This window comes from Pelodiscus sinensis, chromosome 2 (assembly GCF_049634645.1).
Source record: "Pelodiscus sinensis isolate JC-2024 chromosome 2, ASM4963464v1, whole genome shotgun sequence".
NCBI lineage: Eukaryota > Metazoa > Chordata > Testudines > Trionychidae > Pelodiscus > Pelodiscus sinensis.
This window is the reverse complement of record NC_134712.1, coordinates 144,542,363-144,555,503: the sequence shown is the minus strand read 5'-3', so window position 1 is coordinate 144,555,503 and position 13,141 is coordinate 144,542,363. Positions and strand designations below refer to the sequence as shown.

Sequence of the window (13,141 nt, the reverse complement as noted above, 5' to 3'; positions counted from 1 at the left end):
GAGATGGGGTACAGTATAAGAACTCAAAGCTGGACAAGAACTGGCTAAAAGAGGTAACAGATTGTGCTGAAAGGTGAACTACCATACTGGAGTGAGGTTACTAGTGGAATTCCTCAAGGATCTGTTTGGGGACCTATATTAAATATTTTCATTAGTGATCTTGGCACAAGAAGTAGTAGGCATGTACTAATGAAATTTGCTGATGACACGAAGTTGGGAGGCATTATCCAAACAGAGGAGGACTGGCATATCCTAGAGGAATAATTAGATGACCTTGACTAAAGTAATTGAAATGGAATGAAATGGAATAGTACAAAGTGCAAAATCATGCTCTCAGGGCCAAATAACAAAACTTTCTGTGATGAACTGAGAGGCTAAGCAGTCGTAAGTGACAGAAGGAGAAAAAGCCAGGTGAATTAGCTGATCACAGCCTGACTATGAAACACCATTTTGACATGGCTGTGAAAGAGGGAAATGTGATCTTAAGAAGTATCAGGTGAGATATTTCTAGCAGAGCTAGAGAAGTATTTATGCGATTGTACAAGTCACTGGGGAGACCTTCTCTGGAATGCTGTGTACAGTTCTAGTCAGCCATGTTTGAGAAAGGAGTTCAACCTGGAATAGATGCAGAAAAGGGCTGTTTTGATGATCAAGGAAAATGAGGGCATGTCTTATGAGAGGAGCTGGAAGCTTGTTTAGCTTAGCAAAAAGAAGGCTGAGAAGGAGCATAACTGCTTTCTACACATACCTCTGGGGCTTGGGGATAAACCCTAGAACACGTAAAAGGCAATGTTCCCTCTAATCTTTTACACGTGTGCGGATTTTTTCCAGCCATTTGCAGAATAAATTTTTCTACATGCACTGAGGCATGTGTGAATGTGCACCACTAGTAGAAACAAAATCCTAGCTGTGAGCGCTCAGTTAATCAGCTGGGCGGCATTTGAATCTCTTCTGAGCGGCCACACAAGCACACAGCTAACAGGGAACACTGGTGAACGGCTACTGAAATTAAAGGACAACATTGGCACAAGAACAAATTGTTTTAAACTTAAGATAAATTTTGATAAATGTATGAGTGGCTTATAAAATAAGGTTGCCTGTGATCACAAGGCACTGTATTTGACAATTAAGGTAGTCTCTTCCAGTTCTAATTTCCTACGCCCATCATTTCTTGCTAATTCTTCTCATAAATGTTCCACATGTACTCGCTCACTCACACAATGCTGCACATTCTGTACACAAGCAAAACAGTAATACACATGCTCCCTTGAATTCAGTAACTTTCTAATTAGATTGTAAGCTTTTCTTCTCCCTTTCTTCTTGTCACTGCATGGTGGCATCTAAACTATTTCAAATTTAACATACACAAGGTCCTAACAAACAAAATAACACATGCAGCATCAGCAGATCTGGCCCATCTAATTTACATGGCTAAAAATCTTTTTAACAACATGGCTCATCTACAGTAGTTCAACAGGTGCAACAAGTACAGAATCTGGTGGTTATTCAGAAGTGAACAAGGGAGGTGAGGCAGTGGGGCCTGTGCCACTTTACCAAAGTCCCATTTCTACCATCTTCAGCCAACTAAAGCACTGGGGGAATGCTAAACCTATGCCCTGCTAAATACAGACAAGAGTTTAAAGTATCTTATGAAAACATGCCAGGCACACTCAGAATAGTCATATCTCCTGCTCATCAGAGATGGGGTGACGGTGGTGAAGGAAAGTCACTGTTTGTTTCTTTCCTAGTTGCAAAGCAGATGAGAAAAGTGTCTTGGGAGAATGTAAAATATTAGCAAAATACTAGTACATTACCTTTCACATCTGGCCGATACTGCATTCCATCATCTTTCTTTCCTGCTGAGCTGGTGTCATCTGTTTCTATAAGATAAATACATAAAAATACATCTGTTTAGAAGTGTTTATTTCCAGGCCATTATGCATTATTGCAATGTAAGAAGTTGATTTTTGAGAAAATAATGTAGCTACAGTCATGCTGTCTCACTGATTTTTTTTTCTGTTATATAGTTAGTTAAACAGCACCTACAGAGATTGCACCAGCTTTTCATTCAATTCTGGGTGCTCTTCCAGGTTTTGGTTTTATGTTAAAAAGCCTTTTGTGGAGTGATCCAATGTATTTTACAGACAGCTTCTCTTTTGTCCTTCAGCAGGACAGTTGAATTAGTTCAGACTCTCAAGTTTACTGAATCTAGATGTAAATGTCAGGGAACTGGTGGCAGGACACCCTCAGGTACGGAGGGAAGGCCCTAAACCTTGTAACCACTGGTGCTCATGATTTTTATATGTCAGCACTCCTGTGCCTAAAAAGCACGTAGATAAGTATTTGCAGGGTCTGGGCCCAAGTGTGTTGCCAAGTTAGGCATGCTGGAAAGCCCTATCTAGTCATTCAGGCTGTTGTGAGCAGGGGACTTGGGTGTATTTTAAAGGGATGGAGCTTTTTTAAGGTGTTTCTGCTGTGACTGATTTCATGTACATTTAGACTACTGCTCAGATATATTTTTTAAATACACACATTTTTTCTCAACTTAGATCATAATGATAAAGACATGATCTACATACAACACAGGCAAATTACAAAAATTAAAAAGAACTAAAGGGTATAATTGGGCCCTAACTGCCACCAGATACAGTTCTAATAAAAATTAAAATGAGAACTACCTGAGCAGTGTCCAAGGTGTCTTATGTCAATCTGTTCTTGCCTCAAACACGATGCTTCTCGAACAAAACATGGATTGTTGTAAGAACTTCCATCAGAAGCACATACAGGATTAAAACTGTACCCACTGCAGTCTATATTACATACACACCTGTTAATAAAAACATACAGTTAAACACAGTTAAATAAAGTTGTGTCTTGACAAACACTATTTATACACTGGCACCAGCTCTAACACATGGGAGAAAAATCTGTTGTGCATGGAGACCAAAGAATTTGCTGCACTACCAGATTTTCAAACAAAATGTATACAGTTGTGAATAGAAACTACTGTGCACCCATCAACATTTTGTGAATATTTTTGCAAATTTTTAAGGACAATATTAAGTTTTGATGGGCAGTGTAAATCAGGGAGTGACAGTAAGTCTTTAAATACATTATCACATTGTGTTTTTTCTGCAGAACCTATGCCTCACTGAGCTATCGGGATGGAAAATCTGAAATGATTAGGCAGCCAATTCAAAGAAAAATAATTGGCATATTCTGCATTATTTAAATGAGAAGACCTATGCCAGACTAACCACCAGTGTAGACAGTGCTAGGTTAACAGAATAATTCTTCTGTCGACCTTGCTACTGTCTCTCAGGCTAGGTCTACACTAAGGTATAAGTTCAAATTAAGATACTCAACACCAGCTATGTTAATTACGTAGCTGGAGTCAAAGGGTATTTGGGTACGTCTACACTACAGCGCTAGTTCGAACTAACTTAGTTCGAATTAGTTAATTCGAACTAAGCTAGTTCGAACTAACGCATCTAGAACTAAAAACTAGTTCGAACTAGCGTTTTGCTAGTTCGAACTAGTAAGTCCACATTGAGTGGACTCTGAACAGGGCTTAATGATGGCCGGAAGCAGTGCCGGCAGGGCATAAAAGGAGGACTTAGAGCATGGAGATACTGTCTCAGGCTAGCCGAGGGCTGCGCTTAAAGGGTCCCGACCCCCACCCCGGACACACAGTTCTAAGGGGTGCCCCGCTTGCAAAGAAGTTCTGGCTTGGAGTGCCCTGAGTGCCCACACTGGGCACATCACACCACTCGGCCATCAGCCCGGCTGCACTTGCCGCAGGCTGCCATCTGGGGAGAGGGAGTAATTGGGGGGCTGCAGGAGAGCTTCCACCCCCAGAAGCCCGCAGAGCCAGCCCAGTCCTCCCCATCGGGGGCTCGTACCCCATTCCTCCCTCACCTCCTTCCACTTGCCCTTCCCTAGCCCCCCTTCTTCTTGATGTACAAAATAAAGATAACGTTTCTTCCAACATTGACTCTGTCTTTATTGAAAAAAACTGGGGGAGACTGGGAAAAGGAGGTGGGAGAGGGGAAGAGAAAGGCTGGGAGAGGGGAGGGCAACTAACATGATCAGGGGTTGGGAACAGGTCCCAGATGAAGAGAGGCTACAGAGACTGGGACTGTTCAGCTTAGAAAAGAGGAGACGGAGGGGGGACAGGATAGAGGTCTCTAAAAGCAGGGGTTGGGTGGAGAGGGTGCATTCAGAAAAGTTCTTCCTGAGTTCCCATAAAGAAGGACTAGAGGACACCAAAGGAAAGGAATGGGTAGCAGGCTTGAAACTAGTAAGAGAAAGTTGTTCTTGACAAAGCAAATAGTTAACCTGTGGAACTCCTTGCTGCAGGAGGCTGTGAAGGCTACAACTAGAACAGAGTTTAAAGGGAAGTGAGATCAAGTCATGGAGGTTGGGTCCATGGAGTCCTATTAGCCAGAGGGTAGGAGTGGTGTCCCTGCCCAAAGTTTGTGGAAGGCTGGAGAGGGATGGCACGAGACAAATGGCTTGGTCATTGTCTTCGGTCCATCCCCTCCAGGGTCCCTAGGGTTGGCCGCTGTGGGCAGACAGGCTACTGGGCTAGATGGACCTTTGGTCTGACCCAGGACGGCCATTGTAAGCTCAGGGCTCAGTGTCGGGGGTCTCAGTGGACCCCCTTGATTTTCATGCACACCTGGTCCTGGGTGGCCAGGCTGGCAGCTCTCCTGCCCTAGACGGCCACTTTCCTGTGCCTAGTGAGGAGATCGTGGACGAGGTCCACGATGTCCGCACTAGCCCAGGAAGGTGCCCGCCTCTTGCGGTCCAGGGCAAGCTCCCGGGAGCTGCCAGCCTGGTCCCGGCAAGAGAGGGTGGGCTGGGGGGCATCGGGTGGGTGGCTCTGTGCCGTGCCAGGTGCAGGGTCTGCTAGCTGGGTGCTGGCAGGCTTGCACCTGGCACGGGCACCGTAGCCAGCCCGTGCCCCTTTAAGGGGTCCGGGGCCGGGAGGGGGGCATAGAGTTTCCCTGGTGTTGGCCAGAGTGGCCACCAGGGGGTATGTCTACACTACCCCGCTAGTTCGAACTAGCGGGGTAATGTAGGCATACCGCACTTGCTAATGAAGCCCGGGATTTGAATTTCCCGGGCTTCATTAGCATAAGCGGGGAGCCGCCATTTTTAAATCCCCGCTGCTTCGAACCCCGTGTAGCGCGGCTACACGGGGCTCGAACTAGGTAGTTCGGACTAGGGTCCTATTCCGAACTACCGTTACTCCTCGTGAAACGAGGTGTACCGGTAGTTCGGAATAGGCACCCTAGTCCGAACTACCTAGTTCGAGCCCCGTGTAGCCGCGCTACACGGGGTTCGAAGCAGCGGGGATTTAAAAATGGCGGCTCCCCGCTTATGCTAATGAAGCCCGGGAAATTCAAATCCCGGGCTTCATTAGCAAGTGCGGTATGCCTACATTACCCCGCTAGTTCGAACTAGCGGGGTAGTGTAGACATACCCAGGGAAACCTGGGGAGGGCTAGCCTCCCACTAGTTCGAACTAAAGGGCTACACAGCCCTTAGTTCGAACTAGCTAGTTCGAACTAGGCGTTAGTCCTCGTAAAATGAGGTTTACCTAGTTCGAACTAAGCGCTCCGCTAGTTCGATTCAAATTCGAACTAGCGGAGCGCTAGTGTAGCGCATAGGAAAGTTAGTTCGAACTAACGTCCGTTAGTTCGAACTAACTTTCTAGTGTAGACATACCCTTTGTTATTACAAATACAGCTGTTATTTTGAAATAACTTTATGAGTGTCGACACAGCCAAACCGCTATTATGAAATTAATTCGAAATAGCGGAGCACTTACTTCGAATTTGGTAAACCTCATTCCACAAGGATTAACGCCAAATTCGAAATAGCTATTTCGAAATAAGTGCTGTGTAGACACTTAAATCGAAATAGGGGGCCTCCAGCCTTCCCAGGGTGACCTTATGGCCACTGCAGCCTCAAGCAAGAACACTCCTCTCTCTCGCCCCTCCCCAGAGCCCTTAAAGGGGTTGACTCTGGCCACAGTGCTTGTGCCAGCTCCAAGCCTGCCAGCCTAGAGCCAGCAGTCACTGCTCCTGACCCAGTAGCCCCAAAACATGAGCCAGCAAGCCACTGGCAGCCAGACCTCCACCGCTCCCCAGGAGCAGTCTGCCAGCTCCCACGAGCCTGCCAGGGCCCGGAGAAGGTCGCCTTTCTGGTCCAGGGTGGAGATCATGACCCTTATTCAGGTTTGGGGGGGATGCCCCCAATGTCCATGATCTCTGCACTAGACAGAGGAACGCGGCCGTCTATAGCAGGATAGCTGCCAGCCTGGCCACCAAAGGCCACATGCGAACCCAGGTGCAGGTTCGCATGAAAATCAAGTTGGTCCAGAGAGACCCCCCAATCCTGAGCCCTGAGCTTCCCCTCCCCCTTCTTCCCCTTGCTTCCCCCTTCCAGCTCCCTCCTCCCAGGTTTCCCCCTCCCCTCTCCCATCCTCTCTCTTCCCCTCTCCCACCTCCTTTCCCCAGTCTCACCGGAGTTTCATTCCCCCCCCCCCCCAGGTTTTGTTAAATAAAGAGAGTTTGTGTTCATGAAAATACGTGTATTTTATTTTACATCAGGAAGGGGGGTTAGAGAGGGGTAAGTGGAAGGACGTGAGGGAGGAATGAGGCACAAGCCCCCAGTGGGGCAGACCAGAGAGGCTCTTAGTGCTCCTCAGGGTGGAAGTTCTCCCACAGGGCCTCCTGGATACTGACAGCCCCCTGATGGACCTCCCGGATGGCAGCCTGCAGAAAGTGAAGCCAGGCTCGCAACAACGTGTCCACGAGCAGGGGTGGTCCATGAGCCTAGGCAAGCTAGACAGCTGCCTAGGGCGCCGCTGGCCCGGGCATCCGATGATGATGTCACGGTCATTGACGGCCATTCAAGCAGGGGCGCCGATTGCGCCTCCCCACCTAGGGCACCAGCTACTGCAGCTGGCCTCAGGCCGCTCCTGTCCACGAGACGCACCAGAGTGCCCAGGGGCAGCTCCGGCTCTATGTTGCAGAGTGATGTGGTGCCCCGAGTGAGGGCAACCAGAGCATGCAAAGACAAAATGCTTTGCTGTCCCTCATCAAGATAGGCAAGCAAGCAGGGAAAGCTGAGAACCGGCAGTCCAGGGGATGTCCCTTTAAGCACAGGCCTCAGATAGCCTCAGGCAGCAGCCACACAAAGTAACTCCTGACCTGATGCCCTGCCGGACCTGGTTTTGGCCAGCCTTAAATGCGATTCAGCGTCCATTCAGTGTGGACACGCTATTTCGAAATGTATTTTGTGTGTAGATGAATTATTTCAAAATAACTTATTTTGAACTAACTATTCGAAGTAGTGTAGACATACCCAAAGTATCTTAAATCAAATTTTGGAGATATCCACACTGAGGGAAGTCATTGGGAGCACACTCTCCCTTCAACTTCCTTTTCTCCTCGTAGGAGCGGGACTACCAGCATAGACAGGAGAGCCATTTCAGTTCAAATTAGCGTGTCTTTACTAGATCCGCTAATTAGAACCCCGGAAGATCAACTGCGGCAGCTTCGACTTGTTCTGTAGTGTAGACATGGCCTCAGGGAGGTGGATTAGCTATAGGGAAGGGAGAATCGCTCCTGTCAACATAGGTTGTGTCTGCACTGGAGTGCTATTGCAATGCTGCAACTATATTTCTGTAGCAGTTTAAATGTAGACCTACCCTGAGTAAATGACTCATTAGCACCAACTGGTCAATCAAGTTAGAAACTCTGGGTGAAATACTGGACCTACTGAGGTCAACTGGAATTTTGTCACTGTTAAAGCTAAGTGCCACCAGCTTTCTGACAATACCATAGCCCTGCTAGTACTCTCATCTGAATAATAGGAGTTGACAACAGGCTTGAGGTTTTCCCACCAAAACACCAAACAGCCCCCACCCAAAAAAACAACCCAAACCCTTGGCAGATGAGCAATTGTTGAGTGCTATCCTCAGGAAAGAATGGAGGAAGCCACTCCAGATAAACTCCACATACTCATACAGGAATCACAAAAATGTCAAAAGAACCATGAGTGAAATCCTGGTCTCTCTGAAGTCAAACACTGTTTGCCATTGCAGGTCCGTACACAGAGGTCCGTCACATTCAGTGTCTAGCCATTTGGGCACAAGGACCCAGTAATGAGAAAAAAAAAGCTAATCAAGAGAATCTCCAACACAGCAATGGATCCTTTCTTGAATAATGGGGTTCACTTCTGAGTGAACTGGTCACTTTCACAAAATCTTAGTATTTATTAGAGTATTTATTAGAGTACCTTTTATTTTTTCACGAATCCTGGTCTTCATAAGACTGTTTAGCCAGTTCAAGAGCTTCACTCCTGAACTAGCTGATAATGATCTTTTGCTTTCATGAGGCCCAGGTACTTTATGATACACTTGTGTTTAAGATGACATAGGAGCAGTGCTCTTCAGTTGACTGAGTGTACTCTTCATGAAGAATAGTAACCTTAACACAGAAGCTGTTGCCTTACCAAAGATCTTCATTTCAGCTCAGATGCCACCTGGCTAGCTTATTCTTCATTCACCCATGTTCGCTCCCAATTCTGGGAGGAACCTTACTGGAGATATAAGTCAAAAGGAAATTTTCTTCTTTTCTCCTAAACTGCTCAAATAACTTGCCACATTCTATGTCAGAAATGGAAGTAGCAGACTTTAAAAAAAAATCTCCACTGGTTAACTGCAGTGAATAAGGATCCAATTAGGATAAATAATCTTAATAGAAGTATTTCTTTGTGAATTAGCAACATAATTACATAACCTACATTATCACAATTTTTTTTTACTTCCTACACTTTGTAGTTTTGAAACTATGGGCGCTCAGAGTCATGCAACTCAGATTATTAACTTGATTTTTTTAACTGTGTAGAAATCAGAAACTATGTAATGGATTTACTTAAAAATTTAGGCTTTCCTCAGGTTACATGCTGAAAATTTGGGGCAGATGCATTCTTTTAAAAATACTGAAATCCTACCTTAAATGCAAAATACAACCACGCCTTAACTGGTCTTGAAGTGGCTCTGCCATAATATCATAGGTGTATCAGTGAGTCCTGGGATTATGTGGCTTACAACATGCTATCTAAAAGTACCTGGTTGTAACATAGCTCTGTAAGAGCTTTGGCTCAGTGAAGTTTTTCAGAGTTGATTTGAAATAATTTTTTAAAACTTTTAAACTTTGACAGACACTGATCATCCAGTAACCTGGAGGCCCATCATCTACAGAAATTTATCCATTTGCTTGAGTCCACAGATGATCCATTCATTCAAGAACAAGCCTTAGTCACTCTGAGCAACAGTGCTGCCTTCTCTGTAAATCAAATAAGTCATGTTCTAAAGAAAGCAATTTATTTCAAAGTGATCCAGTATAGAAAAAGAGACAATATTTTGCAGAGGAGTAAATCTGGGAGTGAGAGCCAGAAACTCCAATGTTCGAATCCTAAGTTAGTGACTATCATGCAGAACCTAAAAGGTATGTAGGTGTCCAATTCCCACGGATTTAAAAGGGTGTTCGGTATCTAAATAACTGTGAGGATCGGGACCAACACGACCTTGTTTAAGTTGTTTAATCTCTCTGCCTTAATTTCACCATCATTACAATGGATATAATAACTACTGGGCTGTTATGAGTATAACTAATGTTGGAATCAGAGCTTCATATTTTCAAAGTGTTATTACATATGTGCATTATCACTAACAATTTTATAATGCAAACTGAAGAGTTTGACCTGAGAGCTGCTGAAGATCACAACTGCCATTTTCTGGCCTTAAATTTGTGAAGTCTAACCCCTCTGTTATGAGGATATTCCTTTGACTGGGAATTCAATATGGCAAATTTCTTTGGAAAATGCATGTTTTCCAGTACCCACAAAGGGTTATTTCAAGCTTCCACACTTTTGTTGCTGAGGTGTTCCCCGTAATTGTAAAAATAGTATCTCAATTATTCTGTCTTCTAATGAGAAACTAAATTACCATTTCTTATTAAAAATCTTTATTCCCTCCTCCCACATACCCACTAAGGCTACTAGGATGCCATGAGGTCCTGAGATATTTTTCATAAGGAGAATTAAAAGTGTTGTTGAGTTTATTTTTGGGAACGAGGAGGTAGGGTTTTGGCAGGCGGAGTAATATATTTTAAAAGATCATTTTAAGGTTGTAAATGTAAGGAAAAGAAGCTATATTTTAGAAACCGCTAACCATAATATTCAATCCCGATTCTGCAAACCTCTATGCTGAAATCTTACTGAATCCAAAGGGGAATTTTGACTGAGGGCATCAAAGACTGGGCAAGCTGTCCATTTAAAATTAATGTGTACTCACTATCGCTTGTCTGAAGCACGTTGGGCATATTTCACTAACCAATTCTGACCGCAATAGAGAGACTTTGCTCTTTTCAGATATTAGGCATATTCTAGCCTCAAATGTTTAAGCAGGGCACCCACTGATTTCAATGGGAATATCCAAACCAAAATATGACCTGTTGATTGCTTTTTCTTATACTAAAAAATATCAATATATAAACAAAAGGGGTTTTTTGTTTAAATAAATAAATAAAAAATATCAAATAATTGTTTAAATTGGATTAAGCAAAACATAACTGATACCTCTTGCCCATTCTAGAAGTGAGCAAAACTTTCTTAATTAAGAGAATTTTACAAGATTTGAGAATTTTAGGTGTGATATTGCAGAAACATGTATCCCATTTGTTCTTATTTTATCTATGAAAACATATCTGGCAATAAAGGAACTAGGTACTATAAATTTCAGGCCCATACACAGTGGAGGTGAGAAGGGTGTGAACACACCACCCTATAGTCCCCCAAGCAAATGTGCTCCAGCCAGCTGGGGAAAGTCTGGGGCTGATTTCTTCCCCCCTCTACCCACCCACAGGAGCAAGGCCAGGGACAGGGCTGGGCCTCACTCCTGGGAGCAGGGGAATCAGCTCCAGCTTTCCCCCAGCCAGCCAGAGCATAGGGGAGAGAAGCTTGGCCAGTGTGCCACTCCTGTCTGCCCCCAGCCAGCCAAAACTCACTTACTAGGAAGACCATGGATGGGTGTGTTCGCACCCCGGTGGTCCACATTTACAAAAAAAAAGCACCCCCCACACAGAAATTCCTGCGTACAGGACTGCACTGAATCTAACAAAGTCAGGACCTAAACCCCTTTTGTTTAGCAGTATAGAAGTGAGCAACCTGATCTTAGGGGGAGGAAAAGAAAACTATGGACACTTAATCTTCAGCCACCCTAAGAGAAGATCAAACAGCACAGCTAGTTTCTGTACTACACCCTGTTTTGAAACTTGATTGATGGGAGGGAGAAGGGGAGGGAAGGAAACTGAGGAATCCAAGTATTGCAAGAGCTGCTTCACATTAATCTTCTCATCAGTTTTAACCAAAAGGTTAGAAAGAGGTTAACCACATTAAATGGTCCATATCAAGAAATAATTTCTAGAACATGGATGCAGCTCAGTGGGATGCGCGTGTGTCACTGACTGGAACCTTGTAAATATTGTTTTCATGATGCAAAGGAAGGAATAGAATCCATCTTGTTTTCTCTTAGCTGTGCTGGCTCTGCAAGGTTAACAGGACTACAGAACAGAAAGAACTCTCTTTTATCACTGAAGTCAGCACACAGGACTGAATACACACAAGGAGCAGATTTGCTAAGTAAAAAGGTTTTTTTCTCTTCTTTTTAGAGTCAAACTCTTTTTTTAGATCTGTGGTAATTTTAACTCTAAATGTGTTTGAACTGTGTTTGAAAATTTCAGACACTGTTAATTCATATTGTTAATTAAAGACAAAAGTGTTTAATTTTCTGGGAAAGAGTGGTATAATTAGTTTAAATATCAATATTAGGTGCCTATAATTAATAGGAAATGACATCATATTCCTCATCTAAGTGTACTTTCCTGTATAAAACTAAAACCAGCAACAAAAGGTTTAGTAAAATCATACAGCATGTCCAATCAGTGTCAACCCTGAGTAGAGCTGGTTGGTTTTATCAGTGGATAAATTAGATCTCCCCTACAGATCCCAAAGCATTCCAAGTCTCCTTTAGGTTTCTGGGCTTCAAGATGTCCATGATCTGTTGAAAGTTCAGGAAGCTTTTAAGAGTAGAAAGAACAAAGAAAAGATAACACTGGAGGCTTGGATTTGGGGCTGGCTTGTCTGAGATGCGGATCTTTCCTCTAACAGGTCATCATGCTGAAACCTTCTGAGACTTGCTCAGCTCAGAAATTTGATTGCATTTTTGCTGGACTGGGTTCAGAAAAAGCAGTGTTCATGATCCATTTCCAGCAGCAATAATCTACTTTAGTTAATCATTTATTGCTTGGTACACTTGTTTATAAACTTACAAGGAAATATGGCAATTAGGACTGTCAAGTAATTAAAAAAAATTATGATTAATCACACCGTTAACCAATAACAGAATACCATTTATTTAAATATTTTTGATGATTTCTACATTGCAAATGTATTATTTTTATTACAACACAGAATAAAAAATAAATGCAAAGTGAGCATTGTATATTACAAATATTTAAACTGTAAAAAATACCAAAAGAAACAGTATTTTTAAATTCCCCAATTACAAGTACCATCATGCAATCTCTTTATCAAGAAAACTGAAAGTATAAATGTAGAATTATATACAAAAAAATAACTGCATTCAAAAATAAAGCAATGTAAACCTTCAGAATATGAAGTCCACTCAGTCCTACTTCTTGTTCAGACAGCAGCTCAAACAAGTTTGACAACAATTTGCAGAAAATAATGCTGCCTGCTTCTTGTTTACAGGTCACCTGAAAGTGAGAACAGGTGTTCACGTGGTAGTGTCATAGCTGGCACTGCAAGATATTTATGTGCCAGATGTGCTAAAGGTTCATATGTCCCTTCATGCTTCAAGCACCATTCCAGAAGACATGTGTCCATGCTGATGATGGGTTCTGCTGAATAATGATCCAAAAACAGTGTGAACCAAACCATGTTTATTTTCATTATCTGAGTCAGATGCCACCAACCAAAGACTGATTTCATTTTTTTTTATTATTTGGATTCTCCAATTTTCACACTGGAGTCTTGCTCTT

The 13,141-nt window shown here is 43.4% G+C and overlaps 1 protein-coding gene across 1 annotated transcript in view; it reads right to left on the bottom strand.

Annotated features, from left to right (window-relative positions):
- The window catches only part of LOC102449975 (tomoregulin-1), a 217,615-nt gene that overhangs the window by 16,636 nt on the left and 187,838 nt on the right, over window positions 1-13,141 (bottom strand). The window contains exons 6-7 of the mRNA XM_075921539.1: window positions 2,679-2,827; window positions 1,815-1,880 (exon numbers count right to left, since the gene is read on the bottom strand). Coding sequence (XP_075777654.1) covers window positions 1,815-1,880; window positions 2,679-2,827 — 215 coding nt within the window. The remainder of the gene's footprint in view (window positions 1-1,814; window positions 1,881-2,678; window positions 2,828-13,141) is intronic.